The 20,856-nt window shown below is 32.5% G+C and overlaps 1 protein-coding gene across 1 annotated transcript in view; it reads left to right on the top strand.

Annotated features, from left to right (window-relative positions):
* The window catches only part of LOC143223791 (protein Son-like), a 96,037-nt gene that overhangs the window by 51,566 nt on the left and 23,615 nt on the right, over window positions 1–20,856 (top strand). The window contains exons 3-4 of the mRNA XM_076452220.1: window positions 870–980; window positions 11,559–11,672. Of these exons, the coding sequence (XP_076308335.1) occupies window positions 870–980; window positions 11,559–11,672 (225 nt within the window). The remainder of the gene's footprint in view (window positions 1–869; window positions 981–11,558; window positions 11,673–20,856) is intronic.

Genomic DNA, 20,856 nt, shown 5'->3' with positions numbered 1-20,856 from the left:
ATCATCATGAATCATAAACAATTTAAGTTTAAATTTTATTTATTTTCATACTAATCACATTATTTACTGTGAATCCTAAAACTGGAAATGAATATTCACTAATGTGGCAATTTTTCACCACTTTACAGAAGCCAAACTATATGTTTCACTTTTAAATATATCCAGTAAAAAATCGGTATTACAAATTATGATGTTTATCTTACACTTGTTTCTATTATTAGATTATATTTCACTAATTTTGATCTTTACTAAAAATGTTTAAATATTTATCAGGGTTCAACTTAGAGTTAATTACCCACAGAGTAACCTGGTTTTAATTTTTGTTTTAACTTAGAGATAATTTCCTTCTAAGATCTTGAAGATTAAACTTATCTTTAAAAAAATTTTCTCCACCCAAACCAGACGTTTTTACATATATATTTCTCTACAAGTGGGTTTTCTTGTCATCACTGTTTAAACTTATCTTGGGAAAGGGATTGAAGCTAGTACAACCTCCTGTGAATGTTAGGTTTCTTAACAAGTGCTAGATATTAGCCTACTTTCAGAGGAATAATTTGTAGAACGTGTAACATTTATCTCAAATTAAACATTCCACATTAGGTGGGAGAAGATTTTAGTAAGTTTAGTGAAATATAAACTATTAATTCTAGTACTAAGTCCTGTGAAAGGTAGGCTCCTTAAGTTGTACTAGTTATCTAAATTGATTTTGTCACTTAACACTGAGCCATGTAACAGACAAAAACATGCATTTGCTTCTTATGATGAAGTAAGTGGACTTCACCAGCATTGGACAGTATCAAAAAATAAAGTTGATAACTTGAGAGTGGAAAAAAACAACAAATTTATCTTTTTTTTTTTTTTCCCTGTAGACATTTGATGTATCTGATATCATGGCACAAAGACTGCATGCTGTTCGCAAACTTCAAGAAAATCCTAATGACACTGTGGCTTTAAAGATGATGTCTCAGGCTCAACTCCAGGTAATTTCTGAACTACTTTTATGTTACTATGTGGAATAAATTATTTGAACTTCTCTAGTAGACTATAGTTTTGAAGAATTTCTTTTCATTGTTAAACCTTCGTTTGGAGTTGAAGCATTGCTTCAGTAAACCACTACCAACATTCTGTTTGTTCCACTAGGTGCTGAACTATTGTTCCATTACACCACTACCAACATTCTGTTTGTTGCACAAGGTGTTCAGGCATTGTTCCATTACACTACTTCCCCAAATTCTGATTGTTCCACAAAGTATATTTTGATCACCAGCTCCTGCTACAGTGGTAATGTTAATGAAGTTTATTCATTTCTGTCTCTAACAAGTTATGCTCTAATCACCACATTCCTGCTACAGTGATAATTTTAATCAAACTTTGTTGATTTCTGTCTCTAACAAGTTATGCTCTAATCACCACATTCCTGCTACAGTGATAATTTTAATCAAACTTTGTTGATTTCTGTCTCCAACAAGTTACATTCTAATCACCACATTCCTGCTACAGTGATAACTTTGTTTATTGCTAGTTTTGAATTGGAAAAGTATGCTTTTTTTTTCTTTTCTCATTGTTAATAATTTGTTATTTTAGATTCCTGAATATTTTGCTGCTTGATCTATGTTGCAACAGTTTCATGGATGTGAGAAATTCCTTCATTCATGTACTTCACGTGTTTCACCTAAAATAATGGGTCACAGAACTCATTTGTATTTGTTAAAATTTTGTGTAATGGAACTCTTGGCAAATTTCTAGCTCAACAGAACAAAATATATCCTCAAAAGAGACAACAAAATACACTAATTGCTCTTTTTGGCTGAGAAACATAGGATTTCCTAAAATTTTGTGTTTGTGAGTCTATATCAATATTTTTTCCTTTATAGTATATAGCATGATATTCTTACCTTGCTATAATGGGCTCACTCCTCATTCCCCTTTCCTTAGTGTTACCTCTTTTCCATTTCATACCTTTGAGATCCTTAATTTAAACAACTTTCCTTGGTCTGTTTGTTGAAACCTTCAAGACAACCAGTTGTTATCTCTTTTATTTGTGTTTTTAATTTCATTAGTATGTCAGTCAAGAGGAACACATATTCATAGTTCAGTCATATTTTTAGTTGACTTTTCTCTCTCCTTTTGCCAGTGGAGGTTTTTTGATTATTTCAATTTTTCTCTTCTTTGGTTTTTATCCACTTTTTTGTTTTAGTTATTATACTGCTTTATCATCTGATTTGGAATATACTCTAATTCTTAATGGTTTTCCATATTCTTCAATTAACCAATTTGTTTCTATAATTTTCTTATTTTTGGAGGTGTTTACATTTAGGCTATTATATCTTCAAATTGGCTAGAATCATTTATACCTGAACCAGTTATTCTTATCTCCAGCCTTATGCCTCTGGTGGGTGAGCACTTCAACTTCATCTAGTGGACACAGTAGATAGTCCAATGTTCTAAAAAGTACAAACAAAAAATGCCTTTTCTTTCACAACGTAAAAAAGTAATTTTTTTAACCATTCTTTTTTTTATCTTTAGTTGTGGTCACTGATATGAAAGTAGATTACATTCCTTGTTAAATGGTAAGTTTTATATTAAATCTTGCATCGATTCTGTCTGTGTTGCTTGTCATGTAAATTTGTCACTTGGAGATTTTTTTGAGCATCAGATTACAATTCTAATTCAGCTAATTTTGTTCACACTTATTTGATGTTTTCTAAATAACATTACAGGATAATTTGAACCTGTGCAACATAACCATTACCCTTTTCATGTACCTGATTTAACCAGATAAATTTATAACTAGTTTGCTCTAGACTAAGTATAATCCATACAGGTATTTATCGTATGTGTTGTACTATACACCTTATTTTACCATATAAAAGTACAGCTAGTGTGCTACAAAGTAAATTGAGTCCCCACCAGTGGCATATTTAAGTAGGAGCTAGAGGGAGCTCATGGTCTTAATGGGGATCCATTGATAATTTTATGTAAAATTACATAAAAGCCATACATGGTGAACAGTTAGCCAGTGTTGTTCACTGAACTCCCTGCCATTGTCCTTCCATACTTTCCTCTTTTGATGATTAAGGACCTCTCCTGGAACTTCCTTGAAAATACCTGGTCATTTTTTGAATGTTATTTGCTTTGAACAAGGTTAAAGTCCTCTCCTGAAACCTTCTATAAAATAACTGGTGAGTACACAGATGTCATTCTTTGCTTTAGGCATTCATTTGCATCATCGTTTTCCTTTACCTCTGTTATGGTTTAATTTTTCAGTCATGGTTATTCCTTCCATAACATCTACACTGGTAACATTCCTAGCATTTTGTACTCTCATACTTCTATTTCAAAACTGACACTTGTGGCACATGTACAAAGTTCAGAACAAAACTGACACTTGTGGCACATGTACAAAGTTCAGAACAAAACTGACACTTGTGGCACATGTACAAAGTTCAGAACAAAACTGACATTTGTGGTACATGTACAAATTTCAGAACAAAACTGACATGTACAAAGTTCAGAACAAAACTGACACTTGTGGCACATGTACAAAGTTCAGAACAAAACTGACACTTGTGGTACATGTACAAATTTCAGAACAAAACTGACACTTGTGGCACATGTACAAAGTTCAGAACATAACTGACACTTGTGGCACATGTACAAAGTTCAGAACAATTGGTAAGAGAGTTTTGGAAGAAAAGCAATATATTCTTAGTGGAATTGTATTAGAGTGACTGATGACCAATTTCCAACTAACTCTACAAAAGTCACTATACCTTAATTTAAAAGTAACTTATTTCATTCAGGATTGTTTTACACCATTTGTTGCAGAAAGTACAAGAAAATCTCAGTTTTGGTAACCGTAGCTTTATATTTTAACTTTTCAAAGCCTTCATGTAATAGACTACTTTATTATCATGTTGTCTTTAACTTTATGAATATGGGCTGGGTGAAATCCACCCAGCTTGTAACCACAAATGTATCCATGAGAGTAATTATACTATAAATATTTTTATAATGTATGTGCATCATCAGAAATATTTGCAGGTTATTGTTAAACATTACAAGGCTTTCATACACAAAATATCAGGTATTAAATTAAATACTAAGGTTTTTTTTAATTAAAGATTTTGTTGTGAAAATTTGTCTAACAGAATGTTGATGAAGCAACGTGCAGAATAATTTTGATTTTCAGATTAAAAATACTTTTCTTTTATCTGAAAATTGTAAAGTTTTATTTCCATAATTTCTGTATTCTTCGAAGTGACCACCAGAAAATTTCAGAAGTAAATCTAAACTACACTTTCTTTTGTTCAATGATAACTGCATATTGTAGCAGGATACCATAAATATTTATTCTAAATAGCTTAAGTCTTGTGGCAGTATACATTTTTTTTTTTTTTTTAATTTTACTGGCCTTTAAACTATGTCTGACTAATACCCTGACACAAGTTGAAAATCACATGACACGTACAGCTCACATTACCATATCAAATAACACAAAATCTCTTGGTACTTATATCTCTTGAGGATTTTTATTATTTTCTTTTATTAACTTAGTAAGTTTTTTTTTTACACTTTAGTTAGTTTTATAGTAATAATAAATAAGGAAAAGAAATTATAAGTAAACACTTTGTAGTTGAATATCAAACATTTTTGTTACAACTTTATAGTTTATCTGTTATTTTCTTTAATGTAACATTATACATGATTCTCCAGGTTGTATAACAAAAATAAAGGTTGATATGTGCCAAATAAAATGTTTAATGTTGTTATTATTCATCACAAAATTACAAAGTATTTATGATCAGATGTTACACTTATTTATTTTCTGTAACAATTTTATTGATGAAATTTTGTAGAATGGATGGAAATTGCCTGTTGTGGAAACATAAGTGTAGAGGACAACGTTTTGAAGGTTTTCTGCCTTTCATCAGTGTGTGTGTAGGTGTTGTCAGTCTTTTGTAGTGTCCTAATGGATTGTGGAGAAGGTGTTATGATTGGTTGGATTAACACTGTTTCTGATTGGAGAAGAGATTTCCTGTAGATTCAATTAATGCCAGACACAGGTTACTCAAATCAAAGAATCATTTTATATTAACACTATTAAACCTTCACTGAACATGGATTTTGGATTAGAGGTAACATGTGGCTGCCATTGGTTTACAGAACATTTCTCCTCTGGTCTGAAACAGTAATAATCCAACCAATCATAACACGCTCTCCACAATCCACCAGGACACTATTAAAGGCTGACAACACCTACACACACACATTGACTTGAAGACAAAAGGCGGAATACTGTTTTTCGAAACGTCATTCTTTACACTTGTTTCTGCACAACAGGCAGTTGCTGTTCATTCTACAAAGTTTCATAATGAATGCTCTGCCTAAACAATCTATCAAACAATTTTATTGTTAGGAGCTGACTTAAAAACTAGACAAAACAAAATGAATAATACAGTATGGATAACTATGTTACAAAGTAAAATTCCTGAGTGTTTTCTTATTTTTTCACACTTATTTCCTGTGTTTATTCTACTGTTAATAGCTTAAGTAGAAACCTACCAATTATAAATCAATGAAGCACTGCTCCCTACTTGGTTTGATTCTGTTAACATCAAATAAACTATGGTGTAGAATGTATTGGCTTCAGTACAGTGGTTGTAACAAAATTGTCTTAAGTATTTTATAAAAGTGAGAGAAGATACTTGTGGGTCTGTACAAAGTTGTATCTGATCCAATAAATTTGATGCTAGTTATCTTCCTGAGTGGTCAAAGTTTAGTGTAGTATACATGTGAATATGTGTAAGTGCTCATGAACACCCTACTTCCTGTATTACCATACTTACCCAATAATTAATAAATGTGTAGTTTCCAATAATATAAATACAGCTGATGTTGAATGGTCTAGTATTCTTGATTGTAACTTTGGAAACGAATTATTCATCATCAAACTTGAAGCTCAACTGAGTTTACAAAATATTACCTTTAAGTAAGTAAACATGGCCACCATACATTAAATATGTTTGTATTGTGTGTATATGTATTTTATTAATATCATTTTCAAATAAATGCCTTCATGTCAGTTATTTTTCTTTAGACATAGAACAGTAAATGAAAGATATTTAGAAAACAATGATCTTTATAACTTACAATGCTACTTAGTCCATGTTTGCACTCGTGGGTCATACTTGCCAAGAATCATCGAAATTCACATGTAGACCTTATACAAGCATTTTGGGATACAAAAAAATTATAAATTACTATTCCAGAACCACAAAAATCCATTGCAATGTATTAGTCTTTCTAACTAAATTGTAGTTGGGTCTAAAAAATATATAATTTATACCCACAAAATAACTTTGATTGTAATGCTTTAAACTTTCCAATGATATAAGTGCTTTTCTCTTGTAAGTAAATTAGGAAGAGTGATAGAGTTATGTAGGAGAGATGTGTAGCTTTTAATTTCTTATAACGTTATTAGTATAAAAAATAGGCCTAGATAAACAAGTGTTCTCAAATGATGTTGTGAGTGGAGACAATATGGTGGACACTACACATGTCTCTGCAAATAGAAAAGATAAGAGGTTCTAATTTTATATTCCAGTTTTTCAATATCTGAAATATGACTTTATAATTCATATAAAAATATAAACATTGTGTTGTGGGCATCATAAAATATAAAGTGACTAAACCCATAAGATGACATACCAGAGTGATACACAGAAACTAATGTCTAGCAACATTCATCATAAAATATAAAGTGACTAAACCCATAAGATGACATACCAGAGTGATACACAGAAACTAATGTCTAGCAACATTCATCATAAAATATAAAGTGACTAAACCCATAAGATGACATACCAGAGTGATACACAGAAACTAATGTCTAGCAACATTCATCATAAAATATAGTGACTAAACCCATAAGATGACATACCAGAGTGATACACAGAAACTAATGTCTAGCAACATTTTTATATTAACATTCATCATAAAATATAGTGACTAAACCCATAAGATGACATACCAGAGTGATACACAGAAACTAATGTCTAGCAACATTCATCATAAAATATAAAGTGACTAAACCCATAAGATGACATACCAGAGTGATACACAGAAACTAATGTCTAGCAACATTCATCATAAAATATAGTGACTAAACCCATAAGATGACATACCAGAGTGATACACAGAAACTAATGTCTAGCAACATTTTTATATTAACATTCATCATAAAATATAAAGTGACTAAACCCATAAGATGACATACCAGAGTGATACACAGAAACTAATGTCTAGCAACATTCATCATAAAATATAAAGTGACTAAACCCATAAGATGACATACCAGAGTGATACACAGAAACTAATGTCTAGCAACATTTTTATATTAACATTCATCATAAAATATAGTGACTAAACCCATAAGATGACATACCAGAGTGATACACAGAAACTAATGTCTAGCAACATTCATCATAAAATATAAAGTGACTAAACCCATAAGATGACATACCAGAGTGATACACAGAAACTAATGTCTAGCAACATTCATCATAAAATATAAAGTGACTAAACCCATAAGATGACATACCAGAGTGATACACAGAAACTAATGTCTAGCAACATTCATCATAAAATATAGTGACTAAACCCATAAGATGACATACCAGAGTGATACACAGAAACTAATGTCTAGCAACATTTTATATTAACATTCATCATAAAATATAGTGACTAAACCCATAAGATGACATACCAGAGTGATACACAGAAACTAATGTCTAGCAACATTCATCATAAAATATAAAGTGACTAAACCCATAAGATGACATACCAGAGTGATACACAGAAACTAATGTCTAGCAACATTCATCATAAAATATAAAGTGACTAAACCCATAAGATGACATACCAGAGTGATACACAGAAACTAATGTCTAGCAACATTCATCATAAAATCATAAAATATAGTGACTAAACCCATAAGATGACATACCAGAGTGATACACAGAAACTAATGTCTAGCAACATTTTTATATTAACATTCATCATAAAATATAGTGACTAAACCCATAAGATGACATACCAGAGTGATACACAGAAACTAATGTCTAGCAACATTCATCATAAAATATAGTGACTAAACCCATAAGATGACATACCAGAGTGATACACAGAAACTAATGTCTAGCAACATTTTTATATTAACATTCATCATAAAATATAAAGTGACTAAACCCATAAGATGACATACCAGAGTGATACACAGAAACTAATGTCTAGCAACATTCATCATAAAATATAGTGACTAAACCCATAAGATGACATACCAGAGTGATACACAGAAACTAATGTCTAGCAACATTCATCATAAAATATAAAGTGACTAAACCCATAAGATGACATACCAGAGTGATACACAGAAACTAATGTCTAGCAACATTCATCATAAAATATAAAGTGACTAAACCCATAAGATGACATACCAGAGTGATACACAGAAACTAATGTCTAGCAACATTCATCATAAAATATAAAGTGACTAAACCCATAAGATGACATACCAGAGTGATACACAGAAACTAATGTCTAGCAACATTCATCATAAAATATAGTGACTAAACCCATAAGATGGCATACCAGAGTGATACACAGAAACTAATGTCTAGCAACATTTTTATATTAACATTCATCATAAAATATAGTGACTAAACCCATAAGATGACATACCAGAGTGATACACAGAAACTAATGTCTAGCAACATTCATCATAAAAATAAAGTGACTAAACCCATAAGATGACATACCAGAGTGATACACAGAAACTAATGTCTAGCAACATTCATCATAAAATATATAGTGACTAAACCCATAAGATGACATACCAGAGTGATACACAGAAACTAATGTCTAGCAACATTCATCATAAAATATAGTGACTAAACCCATAAGATGACATACCAGAGTGATACACAGAAACTAATGTCTAGCAACATTTTTATATTAACATTCATCATAAAATATAAAGTGACTAAACCCATAAGATGACATACCAGAGTGATACACAGAAACTAATGTCTAGCAGTGACTAAACCCATAAGATGACATACCAGATATTAACATTCATCATAAAATATAGTGACTAAACCCATAAGATGACATACCAGAGTGATACACAGAAACTAATGTCTAGCAACATTCATCATAAAATATAGTGACTAAACCCATAAGATGACATACCAGAGTGATACACAGAAACTAATGTCTAGCAACATTCATCATATAATATATAGTGACTAAACCCATAAGATGACATACCAGAGTGATACACAGAAACTAATGTCTAGCAACATTTTTATATTAATTCATATGAAAAAATTAACCAATGTATAATATTAAAGTCTGAATGACAGTCTATAGTGTGATACCAGGTTTATTGACACACATTTATAAATTATTAGTTCAGTATGTATGTATAGAAGCATGATAATCACCCATAGCAACCTGTAATGATAGGGTTAATTCAGAAATTATTAAACTTTATAAGCTTCAATGTTTGGCATAATACATTTCCACATTATGATTCTCTAGTATAGTGTTTGTTTTGAATTTAGCCACAAAGCAACACAATGGGCTATCTGTGCTCTGTCAATCACAAGTATCAAAATCCAGATTCTAGTGATGTAAGTCCACAGATATACAGTTGTGCCATTGGGGGTTCAGAATAGTGGTTTCTTTACAACATATAAGCTCTCCATTCCAAATTAATACATTTGAAATATATATTTATTTTCTTTGATGTTTGTATTCATAAATGATAGTCATTCATTAGAAATAGTACTTTGGTAATTTTTGTGAAAATAGTTTGAGTTACTGTCATGAGCACAAAAAGGTTTGTGCTACCCATACAAATTCTGTACCAAAATATGATGACAAAGTTTCAAACTGTACAAAGTATTTGGAAACTTTTTACTTATTTTTGGTTATTTTTTCATAAATACAAAAGAACTTCTCTTAATCCACAAACCCAAAAGTCTTCATAGAAATGTTTAATTTTCATCAAGTATGGCTGATGTTCCAAATATTTCAGATGGTTGTCTAGTGAAAATATTTCTAAATTAAAATAAATTATCATGACAAAGAGATGTAACTCTTTGTATTATTTTCATAATACAAATAATTTTATATCTGTTTAACTGTTCAATACATGAAAGTTTGTTCACAATCGAGTTTATAATAGTGATGTAAATTGCATGCCTTAACAGTGAAGTGAATTACATACCATTACAGTAATGTAAATTATATACTATTACAGTGGTGTAAGTTACATACAGTTACAGTGATGTAAATTATTTACAGTTACAATGATGTATGTTATGTACATTACAATGATGTAAATTACATATTACAGTGATCTAAATTACGCACAATTACAGAGATGTAAATTACAGTGACATAAATTACAGTTACAGTGATCTAAATTACATACTGCTACAGTGATCTAAATTACAGAGTTACAGTGATGTAAGTTACATACCGCTACAGTGATGTAAATTACATACCTTTACAGTGATCTCTAATTATGTACAGTTACAGTGATGTAAATTATGTACAGTTACAGAGATGTAAATTACGTACAGTTACAGAGATGTAAATTACGTACAGTTACAGAGATGTAAATTACGTACAGTTACAGTGATCTAAATTACATACTGCTACAGTGATGTAAGTTACATACCGCTACAGTGATGTAAATTACATACCTTTACAGTGATCTCTAATTATGTACAGTTACAGTGATGCAACTTACATACCGTTACAGTGATCTCTAATTATGTACAGTTACAGTGATGTAAATTACGTACAGTTACAGGGATGTAAGTTACGTACAGTTACAGGGATGTAAGTTACGTACAGTTACAGGGATGTAAATTACGTACAGTTACAGAGATGTAAATTACGTACAGTTACAGGGATGTAAATTACGTACAGTTAAAGTGATGTAAATTACGTACAGTTACAGTGATGTAAATTATGTACAATTACAATGATGTAAATTACATATCATTACAGTGACGTAAATTGCATACAACTACAGTGATGTAAGTTAAGTACAATTGGTGAGTGACTTAAACAAATGCTTGAGAAGATGCATAATTGTTAACTCCCTGACTGCTAATTTGTCAGCAGCTGAATGCGAATGTGCCATATGTGGTGTTGAGCTTGTAGAACCTTTAGAGCATCCACAGTCGAGGGTTTAAAACTTATTTGTCAGAAATACTTATTTCTTGAACAAACTAGTTAATAAACAAGGCCAAAGAGAAAGTAGTTTTCTTTCCCATTTTTCAGATAACAACAAATTTAATAGACCTAAATACTGGTACTGTTGAAATACCAATACTGTTCAAATAGCAATGCTATTAAAATAATTGTACTATTGAAAAAAAAGTGCTCTTGAAATACCAGTACTATTGAAATATCAGTGCTGCTAAAATACCTGTACTGCTGAAGTACAAATACTGTTTAATACATGTTATATCTTTTAGATGCAAGCATGGGTTCACTCCAAACAGTTGCCAGGCCAGTTCACAGGCAGTACTGATGCCAGAATTCTTTCACCTGAAGAACTTAGTGGACCTTATCAAGCATGGGCAAGAAAGGTATATTTAATATTAAATAGCCTTACATGCACTTGAAAATTTAGGTTTTATAGGATTAATAAATACTGCTTATTATCAAATGGAATCTGTTTCTGGTGATAAAATAGTAATAAACTTGGGTTTCTGTCTGTGAATTTTTTTATCTGAGGTATAAATTTTACCTAAACACAAGATATTTAATGTAAAGACCTAAATAAAGAACTATGTTTTATATCAAAAGATTTTATATTGCATGAATTTTCACGAAATATGTTTAGATTTTTTTAGTTTTCTTAATAATAAAAGTATAAATACAGTCACAATTAAATTTCTTTTGTAGTTCATTTAAAATACATTAAGTGACAAATTTACCTTGGCTGAGAATGTCCCTTAACAGTATTAAATGTTTTAAATAAACTTCAGTCTCTACTAAAGCTTGGATGTTTACAGATTTGTTTGTAAATTTTCATTCTGAGTAACCTTTATTCTTGAGAAAGATATTTCTGAGTAACCTTTATTCTTGGGAAGGATATTTCTGAGTAACCTTTATTCTTGGGAAGGATATTTCTGAATATCATTTATTCTTGAGAAGGATATTTCTGAATAACCTTTATTCTTGGGAAGGATATTTCTGAGTAACCATTATTCTTAGGAAGGATATTTCTGAGTATCCTTCATTTTTGAGAAAGATATTTCTGAGTAACCATTATTCTTAGGAAGGATATTTCTGAGTATCCTTCATTTTTGAGAAAGATATTTCTGAGTAATCATTATTCTTGTGAAAGATATTTCTGAGTAATCTTTATTCTCATGAAAGATACTTCTAAGTAACCTTTATTCTTGAGAAAAATATTTCTGAGTAATCTTTATTCTCATGAAAGATTTTTCTAAGTTACTTTTATTCTTGAGAAAGACATTTCTGAGTAACCTTTATTCTTGGGAAGGATATTTCTGAGTATTCTTTATTCTCATGAAAGGTATTTATAAGTTACTTTTATTCTTGAGAAGGATATTTCTGACTAACCTTTATTCTTGGGAAGGATATTTCTGACTAACCTTTATTCTTGGGAAGAATATTTCTGAATAACCTTTATTCTTGAGAAGGATATTTCTGAGTAATCAAATGCACTTGTGATTTCACTGAAACTTTGATCTCTAAAGAGAGAGAGATTACTATGTTATTTTAAAACTTCTAACAAATGTGTGGTAAGGAATATAGCCAGTTATTATAAATTATTCTGCTGTCTAAAATGGTACTGTAGTAATGTTCTAGCCAGTTTGTTTTAATATTTTATGATATCACATTTCATCCTTTACAAGGTCTTAACTATGAAAATGAAACTTTATATAAAAGAAATATGGTTATAAGTGCTGTCTTTAGTTAGAAACATTCATTTTTTAAATATTACATATGGCAAGAATTCCTTTTATTTTTTCTGTAATTGACACAGATGTATATTAAAGCTGTAAGTTAATATCAGTGTTTTATAATAAAAACCTGTGATTATTACTGACTTGCAGTAAGTTAATATGAGTGTTTTATAATAGAAATCTATGAATATTACTGACTTGCAGTTAGTTAATATGAATGTTTTATAATAGAAACCTATTATTATTACTGACTTGCAGTTAGTTAATATGAATGTTTTATAATAGAAACCTATGATTATTACTGACTTCCCAGCAATAAGCTCTCACTTCATTGTTTTGATATTTTATTTATTATTAAATGAAGCAACTTATTTTGAAGATACTATATTTGTCAATAATGTATTTTTAAGAGAAACTATACTAAAGAAGTTACTTGCATTGTAATGACAAACTGTCAGTAATACATGTTTGTCTACAAGCACTTAAGTAGAGATTTGTGAGAGAGTTTAAATAAAATTTCCAAAAATTGAATTTACGAAATCTGGAGAAACAGAAAGGTTTTAGACTGATAAACAGCTACTTATCAGAGTGAAACATTTTGAAGCTGCAATATCTAAGGTTGTACAAGATAGTTAATTTTGGTTTCTGTTCTGTTTCTGACTGCCTATCAAGAAATAACATCTTCCAGCATCTGTGAAATCTGACTATTAATTACTGGAACACTTGCTCATCCCTTATCATACAAGTCTGATGCCTCTTTGTTTGTAACAACCTCTTACAATGTTATGTTTAAAATTTATCGTTATTATTATTGTATTTCAATAAACTGGGCACACGAACATAGTTCATACTTAATATTTCATGTCATTTAAGTTTTTTATTTCAAAACAAAATATTTGAACAGTCATCATTCTTCTGTGTCTCAGCTCTAGTTTCTCTATTTTAAAATTTCCTGACACCAAAAATAGGCTTCTGCAGTTTCTAAACAATTACAAGCACAAACTGTACATACTTATAAACTAGAATCTAAAATATAAACCAATAACCCTCTAGATTGATTCAAATATTAAACTGTCAGTGAAAGACATAAATGTGTTCTACTAATTAACTTTACAGTTATGTTTATAAGCAAAAGAATGGGTCCTTCTCCTCCACAGTTGTGTTTATAAAGAACAAAAAGAGTAGGTCCTTCTCCTCTACAGATGTGTTTATAAAGAACAAAAAGAATGGGTCCTCCTCCTCTACAGATGTGTTTATAAAGAACAAAAAGAATGGGTCCTTCTCCTCCACAGTTGTGTTTATAAAGAACAAAAAGAATGAGTCCTTTTCCTCTACAGTTGTGTTTATAAGGAACAAAAAGAATGGGTCCTTCTCCTCCACAGTTGTGTTTATAAAGAACAAAAAGAGTAGGTCCTTCTCCTCCACAGTTGTGTTTATAAGGAACAAAAAGAATGGGTCCTTTTCCTCTACAGTTGTCTTTATAAGGAACAAAAAGAATGGGTCCTTCTCCTCTACAGATGTGTTTATAAGAACAGAAAGAGTAGGTCCTTCTCCTCCACAGTTGTGTTTATAAGGAACAAAAAGAATGGGTCCTCCTCCTCTACAGATGTGTTTATAAAGAACAAAAAGAATGAGTCCTTTTCCTCTACAGTTGTGTTTATAAGGAACAAAAAGAATGGGTCCTCCTCCTCTACAGATGTGTTTATAAAGAACAAAAAGAATGGGTCCTTCTCCTCTACAGTTGTGTTTATAAGGAACAAAAAGAATGGGTCCTTCTCCTCTACAGATGTGTTGATAAAGAACAGAAAGAGTATGTCCTTCTCCTCCACAGTTGTGTTTATAAGGAACAAAAAGAATGGGTCCTTCTCCTCTACAGTTGTGTTTATAAGGAACAGAAAGAATATGTTCTTCTCCTCCACTGAAATATTCTATTTCCTTAGTTCCCATTCTGAAGCCACAGTCATTGGAATTAATTGATTGGAAATAATCACATTCTGTTGCTACAAACATTTATGGAATATTTTTTGCAACCAGTTTATTGCTTACCTAGAAGGCTACATAAATCGTAGTAGTTGTGGGACATTCTGTTCTTGTGGTTGACATATTTCTTGAGGTATAAAATGAAAAATTGATAGATTTATGGAGTCTTTCAAGAGATCCAAATTTTAGAGGAACAACAAGGTTACTAAGCACCATTATTCTAAAAATAAAGACTGCCTTTATAAGAGTATTGAGTCCTTAAAACTGTCTCAAGTATGAGTACCCAGTTCTTAAAACTATTTCAAGTATGAGTACCCAGTTCTTAAAACTATCTCAAGTATGAGTACCCAGTTCTTAAAACTATCTCAAGTGTGAGTACCCAGTTCTTAAAACTATTTCAAGTATGAGTACCCAGTTCTTAAAACTATTTCAAGTATGAGTACCCAGTTCTTAAAACTATTTCAAGTATGAGTACCCAGTTCTTAAAACTATCTCAAGTATGAGTACCCAGTTCTTAAAACTATCTCAAGTGTGAGTACCCAGTTCTTAAAACTATCTCAAGTATGAGTACCCAGTTCTTAAAACTATCTCAAGTATGAGTACCCAGTTCTTAAAACTATCTCAAGTGTGAGTACTGAATCTTCTTCTGTCACTAACAGACATTTCCCTTCAAAGATTTTGAAACTGTAATCAGTGAGAATGAAATGGAACAACTTCCCACCCAACATTTCTCCACCTATTGATTTTGACTTGATTTTCAACCTTACCTTCCACCCATTGTATCCTTTATTTTCTATTAGTGTCACACTTGGCTTTTATTCTAGGGTTCAGTTTGCTCCTACTGTTTTATGTCTCTTCCTTCCTGCCTTATGAGGAAACACGTTATTGTTTCAATATATAGGTTATTCTTTATTAATATGACTCATTGTTTACTGCTCCCTAACATGTTGTATCACTTGGAACTAGTCCACTACTCTTTAACTTGTACTAATTAGACTATTATGTTTATTCACTGTTACTTATTTCTTAACTTATACAATTTGGTGCATTATGTTTTGCCATTGTTTCTGTTTTTCCTTAATACATATAGACATCAACGATTAGTCCAACTTACTTATTCCCTATCATTTAAACAGAGACATTAGTGTTTGGATTCTGTTAGTTGTGTTTTCACAATTAACAATTAGCTACTGATATTTCATTCTGGTATACAGGATCATTATAAAGTCCTTGTGCAGTTTTAAATGTTCATAACTTCAGTTCTTTACATGATAAAATGAACCTGTAAAAAGGGTTAATGAAAGAATTTATTGCATTTTTACATAGATTTATTATTGAGAGTTTAATTTTCAACATGTCCACCATCATTTCGTAAATAAACCATAATTAAATTCTGAATTTCTACAAATACATTTTGCAATTGAATTTCAGTGATAGCCTGAATCACATTGGTTATCCCAGTCCTTTGGTCGTCTAAAGAGCAAGATTTTCTTGAATAAACACTAGTCTTTACATGTCCCCATAGAAAGAAATCCAATGGGCTCAAATTTGGTGACTGTGGTGGCCAGGAGAGTGGTCCACCTCTTCCAATCTATTTGTTAGGGAAATTTTCATTCAGAAACTGCCTTACTCTGAGAGCAAAGTGACAATGTGTGCCATCTTACTGAAACACTGTATCTGATATCAAGTAAGTTCAGGAATAAAGTAATTTTGCAGCATTTCTAAATAACTCTCACCATTAACAAGCCATCCTTCAAAAACTAATGACACAATTATGTGGTCCTTTTCTAATGCACACCAGACATTGATGTTAGGAGAATCTCTTTCGTGTTCCTCACATTCTTGTGGCTTTTCAGTGCCCCATATGTGGCAGTTATGCCTGCTGACTTTACTACTAATGTGAAATGTTGCTTCATTGGAAAACATTAAATGGTCCAAAAATAAGGCATTACTGACAAAGTTTTCATTAAATTGATGACAAAAAGTCAATCGTACATAATTATCCTCTTCTAGCAACATCTAATGGACTTGAATTTTGTAAACTTTCATATGAAGTTTCATTCTGAGAGTTTTACGCACTGTTGAGTCTGGAATACACCACTATTAACATTACATTCTAATTTCATATTTGGCATGTATGTTTATAATTTAATGTTTCATCTTGGTTAATTATTCCTTCCATGTTTATATCCTTATTAGGGTTCTAACTCCTGACATAGAAGATATTGTTCTGGCAATATTCATTTTTTATTAATACTGGGGTTAATGTTTTACCGTAGTTTACTTGTATCCATAGAAGTAATGTATATATAGTTACTTCCTCCTTACCATGTCCCAAATATATAGTTACTTCCTCCTTACCATATCCCACATATATTATATAGTTACTTCCTCCTTACCATGCCCCACATATATTATATAGTTACTTCCTCCTTACCATGCCCCACATATATTATATAGTTACTTCCTCCTTACCATGTCCCACGTGTTCTGAGGAGTACTGCCATGGCCCAGTCAGTGCCCCTCTGACCACTAAATTTCTGATTGTGGTATTTATATATAGCTTTTTCCAGAGTGGTCCAGACTATACCATTTTTATGAACTTTCATGGAAAAAGCTGGCACTAACATTAAGCATCTGCCCACTTCTCTGGCTCATGTTTGCTGGCTTTTAAACATAAGGTTTCTTAGTGACCCATTTCTCTACCTTTAGTAAAAGACCTTTCTGGCAGGTGCCTGATGGAGACACAAACACATTCTCTCAGTTTCCTTCATGTGAATTCCCTCTCCCTTCAAGTGGAGCATGGGAACTCCTTGCTAATTGCCAGTTCTTAACTGCTGAGATGGTGGACCATGAAGAATCCTTACTAGTTGAAACCTAAACACCAGGGGCAAGAACATTGGTTCTCCTGTAGTGATAAGTCTGGTAGGGGTGTTTTTGGTGTGTAGCACAGATCATCCCATTGCTTATAGAAATATCACAATCTCCAATTGGAAGTTAGACAAATATCACTATCTCATGCTCGTATATCTTTCTGTCTCTATCATACTTCATACTCCTACTTATCGGAAGTAGATGGTTCTATCACTGTTATATATCACTTACACACTCTACATCCAAAGGAAGAAAGAGGACCATAGTGTCTGATGGTTGAGTTGTGGTCATAATTATCCATACTGACTGTGGCAAATAAACTAATATATCTACTCTGATTCAGTTGAGATTAGATGTGATAACCCAAGGGTGTTCCTTTATAGATCCCCCAGCATACAGTGGTACACCCTCTGTCCTTCCTTTGGCCACTTCCTAAAAGAAGCTCATCTAGATAAATTTTGCATTAGTCTCTCCACCATCTCAGTGTGAGATTATATACTGCTCCAAAAAATTAAAGGAGCAAGTACATATTTAGTATATTTTTGTCATAACTAAATTTATGATTGAAAAACATATCCATTTGTCTACAAGAGTATTTTTTAAGCTTGCAAGTGAAGTTTGAAGCAACTCAAACAAAACTCACCTCACTCAAGGTACCCGATATAAGGCTGTTACGTGAAAGTATGCATTCCTCATTAATTATCGAAATAAACACCATCATGGATCTTTTGTGGCTTGTTTGTCAGTGTGTACCTTCATCTTGTGTACTCAAGCAGTAAGGCACCATCTGACAGACAACAAGGCGGCCAGGGCAGTCCAGGTGCTGGAGGATGGCCAGACCCAAAGGTAGGTGGCACAGCACATCTGTGTGTCACCAAGCATCATCAGTTGACTTTGGCAATGCCACCAGGAGATGAACTCTTATGGCAGATCAGGTCAAGGCCATCATCACTGCACAACAGCCAGAGAGGACTACTACATCATGACTACTGCTCTGCAGGACAGGTTAGCTAAGGCTCAATTACTGCAAAATGACCTTCAGCATTCCACTGGAATCCACGTGTCGACCCAAACAGTTCACAATGGTCCGCATGAAGGATGCCTTAGGGCCAAATAGCCTGCAACAGGCATTATTCTGACAGTACAACACTGTGCATCCAGGTTGGAGTTTGCTTGTCAGCACGTGGACTGGGTACATTGTGAATGGAGCATCATGCTATGAACAGACAACAGCAGGTTCACTGTCTCTCGTGATGGTGGACGTGCGAGAGTGTGGAGATGCTGAGGAGAGTGATTTTTCACCTGTAACATTGTGCAAGTCAACACTTATGGAAGACGTTCTGTAATGGTCTGAGCAGGCATATGCTGGGGTGGCCACATGGTCTTACTCATACTCGACAGGGCTGCTCTGAACACACGCTGATATAGAGACAAAATTTTGTAACCCATTATGAAACCTTTTGCCAGTGCTGTTGGCGATGGGTTCATTCTCATGCAGGTTAAAGCATGAACCCATGTAACCAAACTGTGTATGGACTTCCTTGATGAGGAAGGAATGGAAACTTTTGAGTGACGGGTCACATCTCCAGATTTAAATCTGATTGAACATTGTTGAGATATGTTGTCGCAGCATGTTAGAGAATGCAATCACCCTCCTCAGAATGTACAGGAACTCCAACGATTCCTGGTAGGTGAGTGAGCTGCCATACCCCAAGATAACATCAATAGACTGATTTGAAGTGTGCCAAATCAGTGTCAGGAGTGTGTCACAGCCTGTGGAGGTCACACTAGATATTGAATGTTTCAAACATTTCTTGAATAAATGCATGTAAACTTTTTAAAGTATTGTTTCATATGGGATATCAGTTTTGATGATATTGGTCATTTTTAAAAAAATTATTTCTCCATGTTTTACCATTGTAAAACACATGTTCTCACACATTAAGAAATGGATATAGATGGAACTGAAATAAGGCAAATTAGCTAAAAAAATAAAAAATTTATCACATTTGGAACACTGCCATAAATTATGTAAGAAAATGTACTTGTTCCTTTAATTTTTTGAGCAGTTTAGCTTTCTGTGTATGGAGATGAGTGATTGTATTGGAAATTAACATTCTCCTTAATTAATAGATACTTATCTCATTTTGGTCTGCTTTGACACAATGTCTTCTTATGTTTAATGTAAACCATTAGCTGTTCTTCCACACACACGCAGTACTGATTATGTGGATAATTAAAGGATTCTTTCCCAATAGTTGCCTTTCACTGAATTGCCTACCAGTTAGCTTTTCCTCTGAGAGTATTGTTCATGAGTCCAAGTCTCAAGATTCACCGAGATGAGACATCATTGTTCTTTTTTATGTTTTCCAGTTGCACTGTCTTCACCTTCTTGAGCTTGTATGTCAAGGCTGACAGGAACTTCCACCAAAGAGAACACAGTATTGATTTCTCCTTTTTATGCCAATACCTTTGTCCTGTTGTTGATTCCACAGGTACCTTTGTCCCAATACTACTACACCAAACTTACACCTTTTCCTGAATTAAAGGCATCATTGGCAAAGATGTATCTTTCCTTTGCATGACATCAGGTTTGATATCCCATGATAGACATTTATCAATGGAAATGATACATATTAGCAAAAATGTATTAAAAGGGGTTTGAACTCACTTTCATCAAAAATACCAGCCATAACTCATTTTTGAACCTAGCTCTTTAGTAATAAAATTACATCTTCCATAATTGCCCAGTATATTTGAGAGAAATAACTCTTTGAGTCAACAGTAGTCTCCAATCTCCTCAAGTAATTTTGGGTTGGTCTTTTGTCCCAAACAACGATTCCAGTTACCAAATTTGTATATTAATGTGGTATTATATGCTCTTCCTCAACATGCATTTGAGACCTTTGCCTCATGTGTCTTGTATTACCTTTCCCTGAAAGTTTATTTTATTGTTACTGAACTACAAATATCACAGGTC

The sequence above is a fragment of the Tachypleus tridentatus genome, chromosome 8 (genome assembly GCF_004210375.1).
Source record: "Tachypleus tridentatus isolate NWPU-2018 chromosome 8, ASM421037v1, whole genome shotgun sequence".
Lineage (NCBI taxonomy): Eukaryota > Metazoa > Arthropoda > Merostomata > Xiphosura > Limulidae > Tachypleus > Tachypleus tridentatus.
Note: the sequence above shows the minus strand (reverse complement) of the source record. Positions and strands in the feature narration are given on the sequence as shown.